The sequence below is a fragment of the Thunnus maccoyii genome, chromosome 12 (genome assembly GCF_910596095.1).
Source record: "Thunnus maccoyii chromosome 12, fThuMac1.1, whole genome shotgun sequence".
Lineage (NCBI taxonomy): Eukaryota > Metazoa > Chordata > Actinopteri > Scombriformes > Scombridae > Thunnus > Thunnus maccoyii.
Window position 1 is genome coordinate 33,410,897 of NC_056544.1, and position 25,067 is coordinate 33,435,963.

A 25,067-nucleotide genomic window follows, 5' to 3' on the forward strand; every position below is an offset into this window, starting at 1 on the left:
TTTAGTATTTTTCTTAAAGAATGACTCCAAACAATTAATCAATTATTGAAATAGTTGCTGATCTATTTCATAGATGGCAACTAATCAATGAATCGACTGATCGTTGCAGCTGTGCGTCCCTTCAGCTGTATACTGGACACCGATTGGCTCCAGACTAGCTGTGATGTCATTAATCCTGCAGGTACGGCCAGGTGAGATTTAAGTTGAGCTCAGAGAAACTTTCACAACAAACACAGAGAACAACAAACAGGCTTTTATTGTGAAGGGAGACAGACAGGTGAGGTCACAGCAGGTAAACCACAGGTGTGTTGATCCTCTCGTCCCTCTTCAGTCTGACTTCTTGTCGGTCAGTTTTCGGCTGCTTTGTGCCGACGGAGCTAACAGCGCGACGCCGTCCTCGTCGGTGTCGGCGGACCGCGCTTTACTGCACAGGTAGCAGGTAACCATGACGAGGACGAGCGGGAGGCAGACCAGGAAACAGCCGAGCAGAGGAGCCTGGCTGAACAACGGCTGGACAGACAGACAGACAGAGGTCAGGGGTCAGAGGTCAGAGGTCAGAGGTCACTGAGACACTAACTACAGACAGACTGATGAGGACTTACCGTCAGCATGACTTTGGCGTCGTAAACGAAGCGTTTGACCCGCTGAGTGACTCCGTTTCCTCCCTGAGACTGAAACACAAACACAGAGTCAGACAGACAGAAACCGACCCGTCTCACTCTCAGTCTGTCTGACTCACCTGCACGCTGCCGTCCAACACCTTGTCCAGGAAGTCCAGCAGGTGGCGCTCCGTCTCTATGTCGCCAGCTGGCAGGAAGTAGCTGTCACTGGATAGATCGACCACGATAAAGGACGGCACAACGACCTCACTGACGGAACAGACAGAACAGACGCTGATCAATCAATCAATCAATGATACAAGTTTGATTTACAAACAATGACAACAGGACTTCCTTTATCACTTATCAGACACATCCTGTCTACACATTTGTTACTTCTAGGCTGGATTATTGCAATTCCTTATTATCAGGCTGCTCTAACAAGTCTCTAAAGACTCTCCAGCTGGTCCAGAATGCAGCTGCACGTGTTCTGACTAAAACTAGAAAAAGAGATCACATTTCTCCCATTTTAGCTTTGCTGCATTGGCTTCCTGTAAAATCTAGAATAGAATTTAAAATCCTTCTCCTAACTTACAAAGCCCTTAATGGTCAGGCACCATCATATCTTAAAGAGCTCATAGTACCGTATTATCCCACTAGAACACTGTGCTCCCAGTATGCAGGCTTACTGGTGGTCCCTACAGTCTTTAAAAGTAGAATGGGAGGCAGAGCCTTCAGCTATCAGGCTCCTCTCCTGTGGATCATCTTCCAGATTGGGTCCGGGGTGCAGACACCCTCTCTATGTTTAAGAGTAGGCTTAAAACTTTCCTTTTTGATAAAGCTTATAGTTAGGGCCGACCAGGCTCGCCTTGGATCAGCCCTTAGTTATGCTGCTATAGGCCTAGACTGCTGGGGGACTTCCCATGATGCACTGAGCTCCTCTCTCCTCCTCCTCCTCTCCATCTGTATGCATTCATGCAACATTTGCTTCCTGTGGACCAGGGTCACAGACCCCCTGCTGGTCCTGCTTGACGCCCACTGCTACTACTGTCACTACGGCTGTGGTTCAGGAGGTAGAGCGGGTCGTCCACTAATCGGAAGATCGGCGGTTTGATTCCCGGCTCCTCCAGTCCACATGCCGATGTGTCCTTGGGCAAGACACTTGACCCCAAATTGCTCCTGATGAACCATCAGTGTGTGAATGGTGAGTTTCCTCTGATGGGCAGGTTGGGACCCTGCACGGTCGCTCCTGTACCCGTTCAGCGTATGAATGTGATTCGTAGTGTAAAAAGCGCTTTGAGTGGTCGGAAGACTAGAAAGGCGCTAAACAAGTACAGTCCATTTACCATTTACCATTATTATTGGTCATATTTCTATTGTTATTATTGTTGTTATTGTGCTTCTCTTTCTTTCTCTCTCAACTCAACCGGTCGAGGCAGACGGCGCCACCTAGAGTCGGGTTCTGCTGGAGGTTTTTCCTGCTGCTGCTGATGGAGGACTGTTGGGTCTCTGTAGATTACAGAGTTCAGTCCAGACCTGCTCTATGTGGGAACAGCCCTGAGATAAATAAAACTGACTTGACTTTAATGACAGTCAGTGTTTCAGGACGTCCTCTCAGACACTTCATGAGACATGAATCAGTCGCTCACCTCATCAGCAGCCCGTCGATGTAGGAGCCCCCCTCCATGAAACCAAAGTAGAAGTTCCTGAGAGACAGACAGGAAGTTAGTTTCAGTTTCAGTTTCTTCATCTCAGAGTTTCAGCTGAAAGCTCTGGAAGGTTCTGACCTGCTGTAAATCTCTCTGTAGTCTGCAGCCACTTTCTCCACCAGACGTTTATACCTGAACAGGAAACACAAAGACATCACAGGCAGGTCCCAGTGTTTATGTGAGTGTTGATGGTGATGATGATGATGATGATGATGATGATGATGATGATGATGATGATGATGCAGTTGTACCTTAAACTTTTCTCACACAGACGCTTCTCCTCCACCAGCGCCAGCAGCACCAGTTTACCTGCAGACAGGAAGACAAACCCTCCCAGTTTATATTCATCGTCATCAACTGACATCACGTGTCACCTGACAGGCGTGTCACCTGAGGACGTGACATCACGTGTCACCTGAGGACGTGACATCACGTGTCACCTGAGGACGTGACATCACGTGTCACCTGAGGACGTGACATCACGTGTCACCTGACAGGCGTGTCACCTGAGGACGTGACATCACGTGTCACCTGAGGACGTGACATCACGTGTCACCTGAGGACGTGACATCACGTGTTACCTGAGGACGTGACATCACGTGTCACCTGAGGACGTGACATCACGTGTTACCTGAGGACGTGACATCACGTGTCACCTGAGGACGTGACATCACGTGTTACCTGAGGACGTGACATCACGTGTCACCTGAGGACGTGACATCACGTGTCACCTGAGGACGTGACATCACGTGTTACCTGAGGACGTGACATCACGTGTCACCTGACAGGCGTGACATCACGTGTTACCTGAGGACGTGACATCACGTGTCACCTGAGGATGTGACATCACGTGTTACCTGACTCTCCCATGGCGTACAGCGTGTAGCTGTCGATCTTGTTATAGTTTGGGAAACGTTCTCTGTTGATCCACGACTTCAGCTCGCCGTCGCGTTCCTCTGAAACACATCAGAAACTCGTTCAGAACATTTACCTGGACGTCAGTCTGAACACCTGAGGATGGTTCATTTAAAACAATCAATAGAAATGTTGAACTGCTATTGAATGTTAAATTAATTGTAAGGTCAGAGGTCAGAGGTCAGCTTGTTGTCTCACCGCTGTAGGTGAAGTAGGTCCCGTCTTTAAAGACGACCACCGCCGGCAGAGAGGAGATGGAGACGGCCTGGAAACACAGAAACACCTGAACACCTGCTGTCAACCAGCCTCTGTGCTCACCTGTCGCAGCTAATAATAATAATAAAGTTATCATCTAAAAACTAAATGTTCCAGTTTGAACTTTTATCAGCTGCTAACAAAAAACCTCTGATCCACCAAACGTGACTGTCAGACATGTTTCCTGTCTGCTTCTCCTCCATCAGCTGTCAATCACAGGAAAAACTGCCTAAAACATCTTAAAGCAGCTTAAAAAACATCTTAAAAACAGTTTTATTAGAAGGAACCGCTGCAGACGTTCTGACCTTCGGCAGCACGTCTCTGGAAGCAGAGAAGAAGTACGTGTGGACGATCAGCCGCTCAGCTGCAGTCGAGTAGTTTCCCTGTAGACACACACACACACACACACACGCGCACGCACACGCGCACACACACACGCACACGCACACACACACGCACACACGCACACGCACACACACACGCACACGCACGCGCACACGCACACGCACACGCACACGCAGATATCTCAACACTGTAGTGTTTATTAAACGGCTTTTCTTGTTGCACAGATACAACAACTCGCATTCATTCCTGTTAGCTGGTATGTTGATGTGTGTTCTCAAGTCAACGTTGCTTTATTTCCTGTTATATGATGTTGTCTTCAGACCATCATCTGCATGTTGACCTCAACGTCCAACATGAAAATTATGAAATGTTCTTATTAGTTTACGCTCGTCTGCAGATTTATTATCATGATGATATTGAAATAAATCTGCTTTTGCAATATTGCCCAAAGCCAAAGATAGCGATAAACAAAGCAACCATCATAGCAGAAGCTAACAAGCACATCTGAAAACTTCCTGGTCTCTCCTTGTAGTTTCCAGATGTTTTTACCGCCTTTTTTAATTTTTCTTTAAATCTTGCGGCAGCGGCAGCAGGTCTCTCTGTGATGACATCACTAGCGTTGTTGTCCAGGACCGTGATACAGTATGTTGGTCTCAGGACAACAACCGCTGTGTGGGTGTGTTTACCTTCAGTGGTGATGTCGCTCCGATGTAAACAAACATGACATCATGTCGACTCATGGCGTGTTGGAAGAGCTGCAGACTCGTCAGAGCTCGAACCAGCGGCCTGAACGACACACACACAATAATAATAATAAACCAATAGTGATAAAAATAAATACTATTATATAATAATAATAAATAATATTCGATTGTTTTGTGTTTACTCACCCAGCGATACGATTAGCAAAGTCCATGATTCCATCTTTGGTTCTGGGTCCTGAATAATCATATTTCACATCTTTCTTCAGCCTGAAACAGCAAACAGCTGTTAGAATCACATCAGGATCAATAATTATATTACTATATTATTATCATTATTATTATTATTATTATTATTATTATTATTATTATTATATCCAGGACACAAAATTACCACAAAATTACCACCAACCAGCAGCTAAATGCTCGTAAAATATACAAAAGGCTGAAAAAACGATGATAATCTACTGAGTGTCTGTTAAAATCAGCCTGATTATATGAGCTGATCAGATCAATACATCAGTAATATCACATCAATAATACCACTCAAGTCTCAACTGTCAAATGCTGCAGCTGATTGGTTGCAGTGTGGTGATGTCACAATGATGTCACTTACATGAGGATGGCGGGGTAACCTCTGACTCTGAACTCTTTGGCCAAACCTGCAGGAAGAACAGACAGGTTGACCTCTGACCTCTGACCTCATGTGATATAAACTCAGGTGTGTGTGTGTGTGTGACAGTCACCAGGTAAGTGAACATAAACTCTGTTGTCACCATGGAAACAGAGACAGTTGTTTAGTTTGTTATTACAGCTGTATTGGTTTCCTGTTTGAGGCTCACCTGTTTGAGGCTCACCTGTTTGAGGCTCACCTGTTTGAGGCTAACCTGTGTGAAGCTCACCTGTGTGAGGCTCACCTGTTTGAGGCTCACCTGTATGAGGCTCACCTGTGTGAGGCTCACCTGTTTGAGGCTCACCTGTGTGAGGCTCACCTGTTTGAGGCTCACCTGTGTGAGGCTCACCTGTTTGAGGCTCACCTGTGTGAGGCTCACCTGTTTGAGGCTCACCTGTTTGAGGCTCACCTGTGTGAGGCTCACCTGTTTGAGGCTCACCTGTGTGAGGCTCACCTGTTTGAGGCTCACCTGTTTGAGGCTCACCTGTTTGAGGCTCACCTGTGTGAGGCTGTTTGAGGCTCACCTGTGTGAGGCTGTTTGAGGCTCACCTGTTTGAGGCTCACCTGTTTGAGGCTCACCTGTGTGAGGCTCACCTGTGTGAAGCTCACCTGTGTGAGGCTCACCTGTGTGAAGCTCACCTGTGTGAGGCTCACCTGTTTGAGGCTCACCTGTTTGAGGCTAACCTGTGTGAAGCTCACCTGTGTGAGGCTCACCTGTTTGAGGCTCACCTGTGTGAGGCTCACCTGTTTGAGGCTCACCTGTGTGAGGCTCACCTGTTTGAGGCTCAACTGTTTGAGGCTCACCTGTTTGAGGCTCACCTGTTTGAGGCTCACCTGTTTGAGGCTCAACTGTTTGAGGCTAACCTGTTTGAGGCTCACCTGTTTGAGGCTCAACTGTTTGAGGCTCACCTCTGTGAGGCTCACCTGTTTGAGGCTCACCTGTTTGAGGCTCACCTGTTTGAGGCTCACCTGTTTGAGGCTCAACTGTTTGAGGCTCACCTGTTTGAGGCTCACCTGTTTGAGGCTCACCTGTTTGAGGCTCAACTGTTTGAGGCTCACCTGTTTGAGGCTCAACTGTTTGAGGCTCACCTCTGTGAGGCTCACCTGTTTGAGGCTCACCTGTTTGAGGCTCACCTGTTTGAGGCTCACCTCTGTGAGGCTCACCTGTTTGAGGCTCACCTGTTTGAGGCTCACCTGTGTGAGGCTCACCTGTTTGAGGCTCACCTGTTTGAGGCTCACCTGTTTGAGGCTTACCTGTTTGAGGCTCACCTCTGTGAGGCTCACCTGTTTGAGGCTCAACTGTTTGAGGCTCACCTGTGTGAGGCTCACCTGTGTGAGGCTCACCTCTGTGAGGCTCACCTGTTTGAGACTCACCCGTGTTGGCGGTGGCGTCTGATTTTCCGACGTTGACCGGAGAGCCGAGACTCTTGAGTTCAGATCCGATCTGATGCCAGACCGGATCCAGCTGTTTACAGAAGGTGCACCAGGGGGCGTAAAACTGCAGACACAATGTATGACAGGTGAGGGAGGAACCACACCGACCAATGAACATCCTGTGACATCATCAATCAATATGTCAGTATGTTCTGATGTGAACGAAAATACAGAAGTCACATTGAAAACTGTCTGCTCATCATTCAGATGTTTTCAATGGAGAAATGTGTAAAGATGTGAAATAAATGTGAAATTAATGTAAAATAAATGTGAAATAAATGTGAAATAAATGGTAATAAATGTGTAATAAATGTGTAAATACTTTAATGAGCCAGATCTCGTCATCTCCTTTCGTGTCCATGAAGCTGTCAGACACAGAAACTGATTATTGATTTCAATACGAACATGAAGAAACTGAAAACAACTTATATCATCAATTATCAGAGAATCATTTCAGATCAATAAAAGAAAACAAACAAGTAATAAAACTGAAGTCAATGATGAAAAAACAAGTGAAAAGATATAAATATGAGAATGTACGGAGGCTGACAAGGGACAAACCGTGTCGAAGAGTTTAGACTGAACTCAAAGAAATCAATAAATATTCAAGCAGTAAAAATCAATAAGTAAGTTTTGTTTGTTATTGACTCCATATTTATTCCTGTCTGGACTACAGGATCCATTTAGTTGCTGTTTTTGCTGCGTTCTCTCTAACGGCCAGCAGGAGGCGACGCCACCGGCTGCAAAAGAAGTCTGATTGTATTGAAATCTATGAGAAAACGACCCGACTGCGAACTGGATTTATTAGCTCAGTAAACACTTTCCTAATGAGTTTATGGTCTCAATCGCTAGTTTCAAGTCTTCTTCAATACAGCATGATGTTCATTTAGTAAATTATGGTCTATTTAGAATAAAATAGATGATAAAGCAGCGTTGCTTTAGGGTGGGGCTATGTTGTGATTGACAAGTCATTACCATAGCAACAACTTTGTTACATAACCATGGCGTAACCCCAGATTCACAGATTATAGGTGTAGTGTCGCTATTTCAGTGTGTTTTCAGTTCATGAAAGAAGTCTTGTTCAGCGTTTGCTTGTGATAAAAGATCCTCTAAGGAGTTGATGTTCAGTTTTTACAGTGTTTTTTGCTAGCAGAAATTAGCATTATCATTATCACTGTTAACCATAGATTATAACTGCACTGTGTTAACCAAGCTAGCAGCTAGCGCTATGGTCAGCTCCACCCTCTCATCCAAATATGGTCACTTCTGGCCCAAAAAATCAAACATGGCGACGGTCAAATCAATAAACTCAAGGCTTCAAAACGGCAGTTCACAAACCAACAAGTGACGTCACGGTGACTACGTCCATATTTTTTACAGTCTATGGAATAGGCACTATAAAACATATATACATATATACAGTATATATACATAAACACATGAATAAACATACAGGTATGTATATATGTGTATATATACACATATATATACACATATATACATATATATGTGTATATATATGGTGGCCCTGAGGTGCAAGATACAACAGTTGTTGTTGTTGTGTTTTGCACCTCAGGGCCACCATATATATTCATATATATGTATATATGTGTATATACAGATATAAAAGTACTGTATATATGTTCTGAGATATATGTACTGTATATATATCTCAGAATATGTAAATTATTATATAATAATAATAAATAATTAATAATCAATAAAAAATGTTTGAACTCACGAGTCGTCCAGCTCCTCCACAAAGGCTGAGACAGAAACCAGCGACGCACACAGCAGCGCTGACAGACAAAGAAACAAACAAACAAATTAATTAATTAACATAAAACTGTCTGTATAAACAAAATCAATGTCTGTAATTGATCCGTCTCACATGTGGACGTCATGAATTTATTGTTTTCAGTGTGTGTGAGGAGTTTTATTTGCATTACCGACACGTCATCACTTCCTCCAGGAAACTCATTAATCTCCACAATATTTATGAGCTGCAGTTTAGTTAAATTACAGAAACTTTCCTGCATGAAACGTCTGAATCAGCAGCTGCTTGTGGTTTGGACCAATCGTGGCGTTTGGTGTGGCGGCAACTGACGACAAATCTCACCTGCCAACAAACACGATGCCATAGACGAGCAAAACTATTCCCAAATGTTCCCAAATGTTCCCAAATGTTCCCAAATGTTCCCAGATGTTCCCAAATGTTCCCAGATGTTCCCAGATGTTCCCAGATGTTCCCAAATGTTCCCAAATGTTCCCAGATGTTCCCAAATGTTCCCAGATGTTCCCAGATGAGGTTTGATTCAGTGAGTCAGGAGACATAATCTGCCTCAAACATAAACATCCAACTAGATTTATTTTAATAACATTATTGATGATTTTATTTGCTGCTGATGTTGAGTTGAAAGTTTATTTAATAAAGGTTATAAATGGAACTCAAGTACAGTATTTTCTGTTTATAGAACGTTGAGTCCTCATGGTTCTCATGTTCAGCTGAAATATAGTTGTTTCTGTGATCTGCAGGCTTTTTATCCAGGAAGTCATTATATATTGTATGTTTGCTATGTGCTTCTGTGTGTGAAGTAATGTGTCCTTCTGAGTTGCCGTAGTCCAGGATACATGATATCTTCCTGCTGTTGAGTGTCGTGTTGCTGCTCTCATGTCAGGTGTCATTGGTAGTTTTTAAAAATCACATTATTTTCCTTTGCTTGCAATTTCTCTCAATTCCTGCATTTTTACCACAAAAAGAGACATAAAACATCACAAATTGTATCAAATTATGTGAGAAAAGCTGCTGCAGAATCAAACATTTTTGGCCTCAATGATCAGAAACACTGAGTGAAATATAAACAGCGTGTTGGTGTATTTATTGAGTCCACTGCTGTCTGGATGAAGAGCTGTGATTGGTTGAAACGCGGACGTTAATGTGACTTCACCTGTTTACAGATTTCACCTTAAACATGAATCAGATAATAAACAAATCAAACCTAAAACAGCTGATTGTTGGATGTTTTCAGGTGAATGAACCTCGTTAACCCTCGTTAACCCTCGTTAACCTGCAGTCAGCTGATGAGTGTAGAATGAAGCAGTTTGGTGGAGACGTACCTGAGAGCAGCATCGTGTTCCTCCTCACCGACATGTTGCCTGCAGCTCACAGATTAACAGCACGCAGCTAATCTGCTAACTGCTAACAGACTGAACACGCTAATCTATGCTGCCGGATTAACAGCTTCAATCCACTGAAGCTTTATTGACAGCAGCTTTACAAACAATACACAGATTGGACTGAGAAGTGACATCACTGATGTAATAATAATAATAATTAATTAATTATTTATGTCATTGGGAGAGAAACCCAACATGGCGTCTGCAGTGTTTTTCATGACCAGTGAAGAAGAAGCAGATCAACACAGATCAATATGTTTGATTATGTATTGATCAGTCAGCCACAGACTCATCAAAGCCACGCGAGGAGAGAGGAGACGAGGAGAGAGGAGACGAGGAGAGAGGAGACGAGGAGAGAGGAGAGAGGAGACGAGGAGAGAGGAGAGAGGAGACGAGGAGAGAGGAGACGAGGACAGAGGAGAGAGGAGACGAGGACAGAGGAGAGAGGAGACGAGGAGAGAGGAGAGAGGAGACGAGGAGACGAGGAGAGAGGAGACGAGGAGAGAGGAGACGAGGAGAGAGGAGAGAGGAGAGAGGAGAGAGGAGACGAGGAGACGAGGAGAGAGGAGACGAGGAGAGAGGAGACGAGGAGAGAGGAGAGAGGAGACGAGGACAGAGGAGACGAGGAGACGAGGAGAGAGGAGACGAGGAGAGAGGAGACGAGGAGACGAGGAGAGAGGAGACGAGGAGAGAGGAGACGAGGAGAGAGGAGAGAGGAGACGAGGACAGAGGAGACGAGGAGACGAGGAGAGAGGAGAGAGGAGACGAGGAGAGAGGAGACGAGGAGAGAGGAGACGAGGAGAGAGGAGAGAGGAGAGAGGAGACGAGGAGAGAGGAGAGAGGAGACGAGGACAGAGGAGACGAGGAGACGAGGAGAGAGGAGAGAGGAGACGAGGAGAGAGGAGAGAGGAGAGAGGAGAGAGGAGACGAGGAGAGAGGAGAGAGGAGACGAGGACAGAGGAGACGAGGAGACGAGGAGAGAGGAGAGAGGAGACGAGGAGACGAGGAGAGAGGAGACGAGGAGAGAGGAGACGAGGAGAGAGGAGAGAGGAGACGAGGAGAGAGGAGACGAGGAGAGAGGAGACGAGGAGACGAGGAGAGAGGAGACGAGGAGACGAGGAGAGAGGAGACGAGGAGAGAGGAGACGAGGAGAGAGGAGAGAGGAGACGAGGAGAGAGGAGACGAGGAGACGAGGAGAGAGGAGAGAGGAGACGAGGAGAGAGGAGAGAGGAGAGAGGAGAGAGGAGACGAGGAGAGAGGAGAGAGGAGACGAGGACAGAGGAGACGAGGAGACGAGGAGAGAGGAGAGAGGAGACGAGGAGAGAGGAGAGAGGAGACGAGGAGAGAGGAGACGAGGAGAGAGGAGACGAGGACAGAGGAGACGAGGAGAGAGGAGACGAGGAGACGAGGAGAGAGGAGACGAGGAGAGAGGAGACGAGGAGACGAGGAGACGAGGAGAGAGGAGACGAGGAGACGAGGACAGAGGAGACGAGGAGACGAGGAGACGAGGAGACAAGGAGAGAGAAGAGAGGAGACGAGGAGACGAGGAGAGAGGAGACGAGGAGACGAGGAGACGAGGAGAGAGGAGAGAGGAGACGAGGAGACGAGGAGACGAGGAGAGAGGAGACGAGGAGACGAGGAGACGAGGAGACGAGGAGAGAGGAGACGAGGAGACGAGGAGACGAGGACAGAGGAGACGAGGAGACGAGGAGAGAGGAGACGAGGAGACGAGGAGACGAGGAGAGAGGAGAGAGGAGAGAGGAGACGAGGAGAGAGGAGAGAGGAGACGAGGAGACGAGGAGACGAGGACAGAGGAGACGAGGAGAGAGGAGACGAGGAGAGAGGAGACGAGGAGACGAGGAGAGAGGAGAGAGGAGACGAGGAGACGAGGAGACGAGGAGACGAGGAGAGAGGAGAGAGGAGACGAGGAGACGAGGAGACGAGGACAGAGGAGACGAGGAGACGAGGAGAGAGGAGACGAGGAGAGAGGAGACGAGGAGACGAGGAGACGAGGAGACGAGGAGAGAGAAATCATACTGTGTATTTATACTGTGTACTGCTCTGTATTTATACTGTGTACTGCAGTATTTATACTGTGTACTACTCTGTATTTATACTGTGTACTACTCTGTATTTATACTGTGTACTGCAGTATTTATACTGTGTACTACTCTGTATTTATACTGTGTACTACTCTGTATTTATACTGTGTACTACTCTGTATTTATACTGTATACTACTCTGTATTTATACTGTATACTGCAGTATTTATACTGTATACTGCTCTGTATTTATACTGTGTACTGCAGTATTTATACTGTGTATTGCAGTATTTATACTGTGCACTGCAGTATTTATACTGTGTACTACTCTGTATTTATACTGTGTACTACTCTGTATTTATACTGTGTACTGCAGTATTTATACTGTGTACTGCTCTGTATTTATACTGTGTACTGCAGTATTTATACTGTGTATTGCAGTATTTATACTGTGTACTACTCTGTATTTATACTGTGTACTGCAGTATTTATATTGTGTACTACTCTGTATTTATACTGTGTACTGCAGTATTTATACTGTGTACTACTCTGTATTTATACTGTGTACTGCAGTATTTATACTGTGTACTGCTCTGTATTTATACTGTGTACTGCAGTATTTATACTGTGTATTGCAGTATTTATACTGTGTACTGCTCTGTATTTATACTGTGTACTGCAGTATTTATACTGTGTACTACTCTGTATTTATACTGTGTACTACTCTGTATTTATACTGTGTACTGCAGTATTTATACTGTGTACTACTCTGTATTTATACTGTGTACTACTCTGTATTTATACTGTGTACTACTCTGTATTTATACTGTATACTGCAGTATTTATACTGTATACTGCTCTGTATTTATACTGTGTACTGCAGTATTTATACTGTGTATTGCAGTATTTATACTGTGTACTACTCTGTATTTATACTGTGTACTACTCTGTATTTATACTGTGTACTGCAGTATTTATACTGTGTACTGCTCTGTATTTATACTGTGTACTGCAGTATTTATACTGTGTATTGCAGTATTTATACTGTGTACTACTCTGTATTTATACTGTGTACTGCAGTATTTATATTGTGTACTACTCTGTATTTATACTGTGTACTGCAGTATTTATACTGTGTACTACTCTGTATTTATACTGTGTACTGCAGTATTTATACTGTGTACTGCTCTGTATTTATACTGTGTACTGCAGTATTTATACTGTGTATTGCAGTATTTATACTGTGTACTGCAGTATTTATACTGTGTACTACTCTGTATTTATACTGTGTACTGCAGTATTTATACTGTGTACTGTAGTATTTATACTGTGTACTACTCTGTATTTATACTGTGTACTGCAGTATTTATACTGTGTACTACAGTATTTATACTGTGTACTGCAGTATTTATACTGTGTACTACTCTGTATTTATACTGTGTACTGCAGTATTTATACTGTGTACTGCTCTGTATTTATACTGTGTACTGCAGTATTTATACTGTGTACTACTCTGTATTTATACTGTGTACTGCAGTATTTATACAGTGTACTACTCTGTATTTATACTGTGTACTGCAGTATTTATACTGTGTACTACTCTGTATTTATACTGTGTACTGCAGTATTTATACAGTGTACTGCAGTATTTATACTGTGTACTGCAGTATTTATACTGTGTACTGCTCTGTATTTATACTGTATACTGCAGTATTTATACTGTGTACTACTCTGTATTTATACTGTGTACTGCAGTATTTATACTGTGTACTACTCTGTATTTATACTGTGTACTGCAGTATTTATACAGTGTACTGCAGTATTTATACTGTGTACTGCTCTGTATTTATACTGTATACTGCAGTATTTATACTGTGTACTACTCTGTATTTATACTGTGTACTGCAGTATTTATACTGTATACTACTCTGTATACTGTGTACTGCAGTATTTATACTGTGTACTACTCTGTATTTATACTGTGTACTACTCTGTATTTATACTGTGTACTGCAGTATTTATACTGTGTACTGCTCTGTATTTATACTGTGTACTGCAGTATTTATACTGTGTATTGCAGTATTTATACTGTGTACTACTCTGTATTTATACTGTGTACTGCAGTATTTATATTGTGTACTACTCTGTATTTATACTGTGTACTGCAGTATTTATACTGTGTACTACTCTGTATTTATACTGTGTACTACTCTATTTATACTGTGTACTACTCTGTATTTATACTGTGTACTGCAGTATTTATACTGTGTACTACTCTGTATTTATACTGTGTACTGCAGTATTTATACTGTGTACTGCTCTGTATTTATACTGTGTACTGCAGTATTTATACTGTGTATTGCAGTATTTATACTGTGTACTACTCTGTATTTATACTGTGTACTGCAGTATTTATATTGTGTACTACTCTGTATTTATACTGTGTACTGCAGTATTTATACTGTGTACTACTCTGTATTTATACTGTGTACTACTCTATTTATACTGTGTACTACTCTGTATTTATACTGTGTACTACTCTATTTATACTGTGTACTGCAGTATTTATACTGTGTACTACTCTGTATTTATACTGTGTACTGCAGTATTTATACTGTGTACTGCAGTATTTATACTGTGTACTACTCTGTATTTATACTGTGTACTACTCTATTTATACTGTGTACTGCAGTATTTATACTGTGTACTACTCTGTATTTATACTGTGTACTGCAGTATTTATACTGTATACTGCAGTATTTATACTGTGTACTACTCTGTATTTATACTGTATACTGCAGTATTTATACTGTGTACTACTCTGTATTTATACTGTGTACTGCAGTATTTATACTGTATACTGCAGTATTTATACTGTGTACTACTCTGTATTTATACTGTGTACTACTCTGTATTTATACTGTATACTGCAGTATTTATACTGTGTACTACTCTGTATTTATACTGTGTACTGCAGTATTTATACTGTGTACTACTCTGTATTTATACTGTGTACTACTCTGTATTTATACTGTGTACTGCAGTATTTATACTGTATACTACTCTGTATTTATACTGTGTACTGCAGTATTTATACTGTATACTGCAGTATTTATACTGTGTACTACTCTGTATTTATACTGTGTACTGCAGTATTTATACTGTGTACTACTCTGTATTTATACTGTATACTGCAGTATTTATACTGTGTACTACTCTGTATTTATACTGTGTACTACTCTGTATTTATACTGTGTACTGCAGTATTTATACTGTATACTGCAGTATTTATATTGTGTACTACTCTGTATTTATATTGTGTACTGCAGTATTTATACTGTATACTGCAGTATTTATATTGTGTACTACTCTGTATTTATACTGTGTACTGCAGTATTTATACTGCGTACTACTCTGTATTTATACTGTGTACTGCAGTATTTATACTGTGTACTACTCTGTATTTATACTGTGTACTGCAGTATTTATACTGTGTACTGCTGTATTTATACTGTGTACTACTCTGTATTTGTACTGTGTACTGCAGTATTTATACTGTGTACTACTCTGTATTTATACTGTGTACTGCAGTATTTATACTGTATACTGCTGTATTTATACTGTGTACTACTCTGTATTTATACTGTGTACTGCAGTATTTATACTGTGTACTACTCTGTATTTATACTGTGTACTACTCTGTATTTATACTGTGTACTGCAGTATTTATACTGTGTACTACTCTGTATTTATACTGTGTACTGCAGTATTTATACTGTATACTGCTGTATTTATACTGTGTACTGCAGTATTTATACTGTGTACTACTCTGTATTTATACTGTGTACTGCAGTATTTATACTGTGTATTGCAGTATTTATACTGTGTACTACTCTGTATTTATACTGTGTACTACTCTGTATTTATACTGTGTACTGCAGTATTTATACTGTGTACTACTCTGTATTTATACTGTGTACTACTCTGTATTTATACGGTGTACTACTCTGTATTTATACTGTGTACTGCAGTATTTATACGGTGTACTGCAGTATTTATACTGTGTACTGCAGTATTTATACGGTGTACTGCTGTATTTATACTGTGTACTACTCTGTATTTATACTGTGTACTACTCTGTATTTATACGGTGTACTACTCTGTATTTATACTGTGTACTGCAGTATTTATACGGTGTACTGCAGTATTTATACTGTGTACTGCAGTATTTATACGGTGTACTGCAGTATTTATACTGTGTACTGCAGTATTTATACGGTGTACTGCAGTATTTATACTGTGTACTACTCTGTATTTATACTGTGTACTACTCTGTATTTATACGGTGTACTACTCTGTATTTATACTGTGTACTGCAGTATTTATACGGTGTACTGCAGTATTTATACTGTGTACTGCAGTATTTATACGGTGTACTGCTGTATTTATACTGTGTACTACTCTGTATTTATACTGTGTACTACAGTATTTATACGGTGTACTGCTGTATTTATACTGTGTACTACTCTGTATTTATACTGTGTACTACAGTATTTATACGGTGTACTACTGTATTTATACTGTGTACTACAGTATTTATACGGTGTACTGCTGTATTTATACTGTGTACTACAGTATTTATACGGTGTACTGCTGTATTTATACGGTGTACTGCTGTATTTATACTGTGTACTACTCTGTATTTATACTGTGTACTACTCTGTATTTATACTGTGTACTACAGTATTTATACGGTGTACTGCAGTATTTATACTGTGTACTACTCTGTATTTATACTGTGTACTGCAGTATTTATACTGTGTACTACTCTGTATTTATACTGTGTACTACTCTGTATTTATACTGTGTACTGCAGTATTTATACTGTATACTACTCTGTATTTATACTGTGTACTGCAGTATTTATACTGTATACTGCAGTATTTATACTGTGTACTACTCTGTATTTATACTGTGTACTGCAGTATTTATACTGTGTACTACTCTGTATTTATACTGTATACTGCAGTATTTATACTGTGTACTACTCTGTATTTATACTGTGTACTACTCTGTATTTATACTGTGTACTGCAGTATTTATACTGTATACTGCAGTATTTATATTGTGTACTACTCTGTATTTATATTGTGTACTGCAGTATTTATACTGTATACTGCAGTATTTATATTGTGTACTACTCTGTATTTATACTGTGTACTGCAGTATTTATACTGTGTACTACTCTGTATTTATACTGTGTACTGCAGTATTTATACTGTGTACTACTCTGTATTTATACTGTGTACTGCAGTATTTATACTGTGTACTGCTGTATTTATACTGTGTACTACTCTGTATTTGTACTGTGTACTGCAGTATTTATACTGTGTACTACTCTGTATTTATACTGTGTACTGCAGTATTTATACTGTATACTGCTGTATTTATACTGTGTACTACTCTGTATTTATACTGTGTACTGCAGTATTTATACTGTGTACTACTCTGTATTTATACTGTGTACTACTCTGTATTTATACTGTGTACTGCAGTATTTATACTGTGTACTACTCTGTATTTATACTGTGTACTGCAGTATTTATACTGTATACTGCTGTATTTATACTGTGTACTGCAGTATTTATACTGTGTACTACTCTGTATTTATACTGTGTACTGCAGTATTTATACTGTGTATTGCAGTATTTATACTGTGTACTACTCTGTATTTATACGGTGTACTACTCTGTATTTATACTGTGTACTGCAGTATTTATACGGTGTACTGCAGTATTTATACTGTGTACTGCAGTATTTATACGGTGTACTGCTGTATTTATACTGTGTACTACTCTGTATTTATACTGTGTACTACAGTATTTATACGGTGTACTGCTGTATTTATACTGTGTACTACTCTGTATTTATACTGTGTACTACAGTATTTATACTGTGTACTACAGTATTTATACGGTGTACTACTGTATTTATACTGTGTACTACAGTATTTATACGGTGTACTACTGTATTTATACTGTGTACTACAGTATTTATACGGTGTACTGCTGTATTTATACTGTGTACTACAGTATTTATACGGTGTACTGCTGTATTTATACGGTGTACTGCTGTATTTATACTGTGTACTACTCTGTATTTATACTGTGTACTACTCTGTATTTATACTGTGTACTACAGTATTTATACGGTGTACTGCAGTATTTATACTGTGTACTTCTCTGTATTTATACTGTGTACAGGAACCATTTCTACTGACAGTTTGTTTATAATATGTATTGATTATGTGCGTGTGTATTTGATACTCTGATAGTACTATATATATAGTAATTATATATATATAGTAATTATATATATGTAGTAATTATATATATAGTAATTATTTATTAGATTAAAACTGAAATGATGAAACTCAAAGCGACTGTCATGTGACTGAATAATAAATTCTGACTTTAATTTGATCCGTAACAGTTAACGGGTGAGATAACCGATCATGAAGAAAGTTGTTTATGATTGTTTTGTTGATCAGATTAATTAACAGACGTTTAACTAGAAATCAGATTAAATATCAAACTCAGGTGATGAACTAGATTTGAATCTGTATGCGTCAGATCAGTCCGATCAGCTGCAGCGTCTAATCAATAACTGATATCCAATAAGGGGGCGTGTCGGGGTCCTCGCTCAGAGCAACATAAGAGTTTTGAGACGACCTTCAAAATGGCGGACCAGAACTGTTCAAGCGAGGAGTGATCAAAGAGGAGACTTGAGATGAACGTCTGGAGTTTAAACAACAAATCAAACTTGTTTATATGAGCCTGATGCTAATCAATCAATAATGTTAATAATGTGCATTTTCACATCATCCAGCACTTTATAAAAGCTTCAGGCACAATTATAGGAAGTAGTGGCTTGTAGTTTGATGTCATCAGTGCCCAGCTCCACCCCCGATGGCCTGTCCAATCACAGCAGACTTTAATGACAAAATCCCCCTAAAACCTCAAACTGGTCCTGAACAATTTCTTCATTCACACTTTTAAGAAGTGTGTCATCATGGCGTGCAGGGGGTGGAGCCTGTCGGCAGCAGGTGTCCGTCAGGTGAGTCAGCGTCGGGTCCTGCGCCAGCTGAGCCTCTCTCCTGGCTGAGGGGGGCGGAGCCTGCGGTGTTGGCGGTGACGTCTGCGGAAACCTGGCGGTTGAAGGCCGTCGATCCGACACTGGAGCCATCGGCTTCACTCTCCATCCAGCAGGACTCACTGTCTGAGGTGGAGGATAGTCGGCTCCTCCCCCAGCGGCCATTGGCTCGAGCGGCGGCGCTCAGCTGGATGGCCAGTGAGCTCTGACTGGTCGACGTGGTGCGATGAGATGAGGCACCGCTGGAGCTGAAGGAGGAGCGCAGGTCCTTCTCCTGCAGCCGCAGCACGGCGCGCAGTAGTGGCACGTAGCGGCCGATGGCGGCACGGTATTTGGGGTGTGTGATGGCATAGATGATGGGGTTGTGGATGGCAGAGGCCTTGGCGATGACGGCAGGAACTGAGTTCATGTAGGGCGTCAGCAGGTGGGCATAGCCAACCGTGGCCGTCAGAGCCACCACCGAGTACGGCGACCAGGACACAACAAACAGCAGGATGACTCCCAGAGCCACTTTGGCCAGTCGCCACTCACTGCGCAGACGTTCATACGCCTTGTTGGTTCCTCCACAGTTCAGCTGCCGGACCTCCCGGCCGGCACGCCGCACTGCACGAAAGATGGTGAAGTAGCAGCTGGTGATGAGGCCCAGAGGGATGAAGAAGACAAAGGCGAACAGCAAGATTGTGTAGGTGCGCACAGCGGCGGTGAAGCTCATGTAGTCCCAGCTGCAGGACGTCTGCAGGCCTTCAGGGACGTAGGCGCTCCAGCCAAAGAATGGTGGCAGACTCCAGCCCAGAGAGTACAACCACACTGCCGCCATCACCACCAACACCTGGCGGTGACTCACCCCGCCAAGCAGGGCCAAAGGCCGCGTGATAGCAAGGCAGCGGTCCACTGCAATGGCTGTCAGTGTCATCATGGAGGTGATGCCGAACAGTGCTCCGCAGAAGGCATACAGCTCGCAGGCGAGCTCCCCGAACACCCAGCGGCGGTGCAGGCTGGCAATAAAGAAGACAGGGGACTGTGTCAGAGACATCAGGAAGTCAGTGGCTGCCAAGTTGACCACCAGCAGGTTGCTAGGCGACCGCAGCGTGCGACTGCAGCAGAACACATAGATGACCAGGCCATTTCCCAGCATGCCCGTCACCCCCACCAACAGGATGACAGAGCCGATGATGTAGTGGGCGTGGTCAGGCACGTCTACGGTGGGGAACAGGTGAGGTGGCTGCAACTGAGTCCGCTGTGTGGGGGTGTGGTCAGGCAGGAGGAGGAGCTTCGACATCCTGCTGTGATGGTGATCGCTCAGAAAGGAGCTGCAATTTCCCCCCAAAGTGCAAAGAGACGTCCTGGTTGGATGGTGTTGACTCATTGCTGAAAATTGGCTGGTCTGATAGATGCCGGTTGGATGTCTGATGGATGTCGGTTGGATGCCGGTTGGGTGTCTGATGGATGTCGGTTGGATGCCGGTTGGGTGTCTGATGGATGTCGGCTGGATGCCGGTTAGGTGTCGGTTGGATGCCGGCTGGATGCCGGTTAGGTGTCGGTTGGATGCCGGCTGGATGCCGGTTGGATGTCTGATGGATGTCGGCTGGATGCCGGTTAGGTGTCGGTTGGATACCAGTAGGATGTTGGCTGGATGTCTGATGGATGTCTGTTGGATGTCGGCTGGAAGCCGGTTAGGTGTTGGTAGGGTATCGGCTGGACGTCGGTTGGATGCCGGTTGGGTGTCTGATGGATGTCTGATGGATGTCTGATGGATGTCTGATGGATGTCGGTTGGATGTCTGATGGATGTCTAATGGATGTCGGTTGGATGCCGGTGGGATGTCTGATGGATGCCGGTTGGATGTCTGATGGATGCCGGTTGGATGTCTGATGGATGTCGGTTGGATGCCGGTTGGGTGTCTGATGGATGCCGGTTGGATGTCTGATGGATGTCTGATGGATGTCGGTTGGATGCCGGTGGGATGTCTGATGGATGTCGGTTGGATGCCGGTTGGGTGTCTGATGGATGTCGGTTGGATGTCTGATGGATGTCGGTTGGATGCCGGTTGGGTGTCTGATGGATGTCGGTTGGATGTCTGATGGATGTCTGATGGATGTCGGTTGGATGCCGGTGGGATGTCTGATGGATGTCGGTTGGATGCCGGTTGGGTGTCTGATGGATGTCGGTTGGATGTCTGATGGATGTCGGTTGGATGCCGGTGGGATGTCTGATGGATGTCGGTTGGATGTCTGATGGATGTCGGTTGGATGTCGGTTGGATGCCGGTTGGATGTCGGTTGGATGTCGGTTGGATGCCGGTTGGATGTCGGTTGGATGCCGGTTGGATGTCGGTTGGATGTCTGATGGATGTCGGTTGGATGCCGGTTGGATGTCGGTTGGATGTCTGATGGATGTCGGTTGGATGTCGGTTGGATGCCGGTTGGATGTCGGTTGGATGTCTGATGGATGTCGGTTGGATGTCGGTTGGATGTCTGATGGATGTCGGTTGGATGTCTGATGGATGTCGGTTGGATGTCGGTTGGATGCCGGTTGGATGTCGGTTGGATGTCGGTTGGATGCCGGTTGGATGTCGGTTGGATGTCGGTTGGATGCCGGTTGGATGTCGGTTGGATGCCGGTTGGATGTCGGTTGGATGTCTGATGGATGTCGGTTGGATGCCGGTTGGATGTCGGTTGGATGTCTGATGGATGTCGGTTGGATGTCGGTTGGATGCCGGTTGGATGTCGGTTGGATGTCTGATGGATGTCGGTTGGATGTCGGTTGGATGTCGGTTGGATGTCTGATGGATGTCGGTTGGATGTCTGATGGATGTCGGTTGGATGTCGGTTGGATGCCGGTTGGATGTCGGTTGGATGTCGGTTGGATGCCGGTTGGATGTCGGTTGGATGCCGGTTGGATGTCGGTTGGATGTCGGTTGGATGCCGGTTGGATGTCGGTTGGATGCCGGTTGGATGTCGGTTGGATGTCGGTGGGATGTCTGATGGATGTCGGTTGGATGTTGGTTGGATGCCGGTTGGATGTCGGTTGGATGTCGGTTGGATGCCGGTTGGATGTCGGTTGGATGTCGGTTGGATGTCTGATGGATGTCGGTTGGACGCCGGTTGGGTGTCTGATGGATGCCGGTTGGATGTCGGTTGGATGTCGGTTGGATGCCGGTTGGGTGTCTGATGGATGCCGGTTGGATGTCGGTTGGATGTCGGTTGGATGTCTGATGGATGTCGGTTGGATGTCGGTTGGATGTCTGATGGATGTCGGTTGGATGCCGGTTGGATGTCTGATGGATGCCGGTTGGATGTCTGATGGATGTCGGTTGGATGCCGGTTGGATGTCGGTTGGATGCCGGTTGGATGCCGGTTGGGTGTCTGATGGATGCCGGTTGGATGTCGGTTGGATGCCGGTTGGGTGCCGGTTGGGTGTCTGATGGATGTCGGTTGGATGCCGGTTGGATGTCGGCTGGCTGGCAGCTGGTTTCAGCTCTGTGCAGCCGGCCGTCATGCTGTGGCTCTTTATATCCATCTGATCGATGGATGACGGCAGCGTATTGATCTCAGGCTGATCCATTAACTGTCTGCACTCAGATGTGACCTGATTGTTGTCGGTTTCACTCGGAGGTCACAGAGCTTTTAACGCAGATGTTCAATGGAAACAGGGTCACACATCAGTCTGTTAGATAAACAGTGAAACGTGTTGGAACATTTTCTTTTCAGGTCGGCTGAATGTAAAAATGGAAAACGTTTCAACAAAATCAGAGAATAAAGATTCCTGGTTTAAATGGACGTTAATGGAACCTTTAATGAGTTTTCATCATATATGGCTAATGTTGACTACAAACCTCTTCAAACATGCAGAATATTCAATTACAAACCCATCAAAACATTATAATCCACAAATTGATCCAATTGTCAGGACGAGTCCCTGAATTGAACCCCCACCCCCCACCCCTCCCCCCCACCACCCCTCCCCCCCAACTGTCAGGTCAGTAATCAGTCCGATCAGTGTGTGTGCAATAATCTCTAAACTTCCTGACACTCAGCAGCAAGCATCTGTTAAGTGGCTGTACTCCTAATCTGTGTAGATTTGCTGCTCTAACAAGTCTCTAAAGACTCTCCAGCTGGTCCAGAATGCAGCTCCACGTGTTCTGACTAAAACTAGAAAAAGAGACCACATTTCTCCCATTTTAGCTTCGCTGCATTGGCTTCCTGTAAATCCAGAATTGAATTTAAAATCCTTCTCCTAACCTTCAAAGCCCTTAATGGTCAGACACCATCATAGGCAGAGATGGTGCCAAAATGTGCTCTCTAGCGCCACCTATGTCACTAAAATGGCCGCCACGGCCCGTAGGAATGTCGTAGAGAGATCAAACCAAAACTCAATTATTCGTCTCATCAAGACCTACAAATCATACACTGACACCCCTGACCTAAATCCAACAGGAAGTCCGCAGTTCACCCATGAAAGTACGACTTTGTGCCAATTTTTGACCCCGAACAAACGCTATCTCCTCTGAGGGCGTTAATGGTATCGGCTTCAATCTTTAATACATGACTTATGACACTGTGCTGAACAAAAGTTGTAATAAGTTGTAAACTTTGTAATAACTTGAACGGTTTGGATTTAATAAGCCCTGAAAGTTGCAGTGCCACATCACCCTTACAATGTAAACCAATGGGGAGGCAATCTATGGGCATGAACTTTGTGTCAAACAGAGGCTTCTGACGTCTAAACTATAAGTCTGACCACTTTCAAACCTGTATCAATGGATTCACCATGAAATTTCCTACTAAAATATGATTTTTAATGTTAGATTTGGCCAAAGTCATGAGCTTTATGAGGAGATTTCACAAGAAGCGTACTCTAAAATCCTCCTCTCCAACTGCTCCTGGTGATGTCACTCCCTCAGTGCTGTGAAACATTCCGCAATACACACTCATTATAAAATCACAGGAGGAGCAAGAAAAGACTTTAAAACTTACACTCTAATATCTCAAAAACAATAAAAGATAGAAAAAACATGTAAATTCAAGATTTGTAGGTCAAAGTCTCGTGAATCATTTAAAGTTCAAATGAAGTTTGTATCTAAAACTATGTGGAAGCAGTAAATGTTCAAAAAGGTGTGGGTTCACTCACACTCTCCATTCAAATATATGAGTATTTTTCTGTGTCCAGCTGCAGTTACTTATTGTCTCTACACACCTGACAGTACACATGTCAATCAGTCTTTCAAAATAAAAGCATGCCACACTTGTAAGAAATATCCCTCATTTTTAAAAAGAAAAATGATCTGATCCCGACGGGCCAGAGTGCGAGGTCCCGACCAACGCTGCTTGCAGCTTTAATTATTGTTGTTAGTGTTATTATTGTTGTTATTATGCTTCTGTCTCTCTCAACCCAACCGGTCGAGGCAGATGTTGGAGGTTTCTTGCCGTTAAAGGGGAGTTTTTCCTGCTGCTGCTGATGGATGAATGTTGGGTCTCTGTAAATTAAAGATCTTGGTCTAGACCTGCTCTATGTGAAAACAGCCCTGAGATAACCTCTGTTGGGATTTGGCACTTTATAAATAAAACTGAATTGAATTGAACTGGTTTGTGTGAGAGTGTGTGGTCTGAACTGTGAGGATCTACGTGTCTCCATATGATTGGCTGGTTTTGTTCAGCCTGGGAAGCATCTGCTGCTGATTGGTCTGTGCAGGTTTCCAGCAGTCAGAAAGCTGCTTTCTGTCTGCGATCGTCTCGTTAGACCTTCTGACTGTTTAAGTATTTTGTACAAATATGTAAACAGAAATCCCACGTTTATATTTGTGAATAGCGCTGAAGCTGTAGGGATGAGCTGCCGTTTTCTCCTGTTTTTGCTTTATCCTAGGGAGTTAGGTTTCCATGGAAACCATCTGTTTCTACGCTGATTTTGTTTAAAATGTTATTTATAACTGAAGGAGAGGTTGTGCGTTCAGGCGTCGCAGGAGGATCAAATGTTAGATTCACAAACATGATTTCAACGTTCGTTATAGAATCAGCTGCTTTCTGAACAATGTTCCACCGACAACAAAGGTTTATAAAACCAGTCAAG

The 25,067-nt window shown here is 43.4% G+C and overlaps 2 protein-coding genes and 1 long non-coding RNA gene across 5 annotated transcripts; 1 reads left to right on the forward strand and 2 right to left on the reverse strand.

The window, feature by feature from the left end:
* Positions 1 to 235: 235 nt before the first annotated feature.
* LOC121907993 (protein disulfide-isomerase TMX3-like) lies at positions 236 to 9,911 on the reverse strand. Its single transcript, XM_042427624.1, has 16 exons — positions 9,749 to 9,911; positions 8,373 to 8,430; positions 6,954 to 6,996; positions 6,572 to 6,695; positions 5,141 to 5,186; positions 4,714 to 4,794; positions 4,510 to 4,609; positions 3,784 to 3,861; positions 3,422 to 3,488; positions 3,166 to 3,264; positions 2,560 to 2,617; positions 2,387 to 2,440; positions 2,249 to 2,305; positions 740 to 869; positions 603 to 671; positions 236 to 510 (listed from the first exon to the last, which is right to left on the reverse strand). The coding sequence occupies exons 1-16, from the start codon at positions 9,780 to 9,782 to the stop codon at positions 328 to 330; spliced, it is 1,281 nt and encodes a 426-aa protein (XP_042283558.1). The 5' UTR covers positions 9,783 to 9,911; the 3' UTR covers positions 236 to 327.
* On the forward strand, positions 1,769 to 3,159 carry LOC121907996. 3 transcript variants are annotated; one of them, XR_006099151.1, is made up of 4 exons: positions 1,769 to 1,803; positions 2,039 to 2,323; positions 2,408 to 2,486; positions 2,580 to 2,670. It is a non-coding gene; the product is annotated as an uncharacterized LOC121907996 (long non-coding RNA). The 3 variants fall into 3 exon arrangements; XR_006099150.1 differs by lacking the exon at positions 1,769 to 1,803 and having other exon boundaries at positions 1,965 to 2,323; positions 2,598 to 3,159; XR_006099149.1 differs by lacking the exon at positions 1,769 to 1,803 and having other exon boundaries at positions 1,965 to 2,323.
* Positions 9,912 to 18,341: 8,430 nt separating the features above from the next.
* opn4.1 (opsin 4.1) lies at positions 18,342 to 21,210 on the reverse strand. The gene has a single exon (XM_042429166.1). It carries the CDS (start codon positions 20,366 to 20,368, stop codon positions 18,920 to 18,922), a length of 1,449 nt encoding a protein of 482 aa, XP_042285100.1. The 5' UTR covers positions 20,369 to 21,210; the 3' UTR covers positions 18,342 to 18,919.
* Between the last annotated feature and the right edge of the window lie 3,857 nt (positions 21,211 to 25,067).

Coding starts and splice junctions, on each gene's coding strand:
- opn4.1 (XM_042429166.1), bottom strand. CDS start 20,368: ATGAGTCAACACCATCCAACCAGGACGTCTCTTTGCACTTTGGGGGGA.
- LOC121907993 (XM_042427624.1), bottom strand. CDS start 9,782: ATGTCGGTGAGGAGGAACACGATGCTGCTCTCAG. Junction 3,489..3,783: donor CCAGAGACGTGCTGCCGAAG/GTCAGAACGTCT, acceptor CTGTGTTTCCAG/GCCGTCTCCATCTCCTCTCT. Junction 2,306..2,386: donor TACAGAGAGATTTACAGCAG/GTCAGAACCTTC, acceptor TCTGTCTCTCAG/GAACTTCTACTTTGGTTTCA.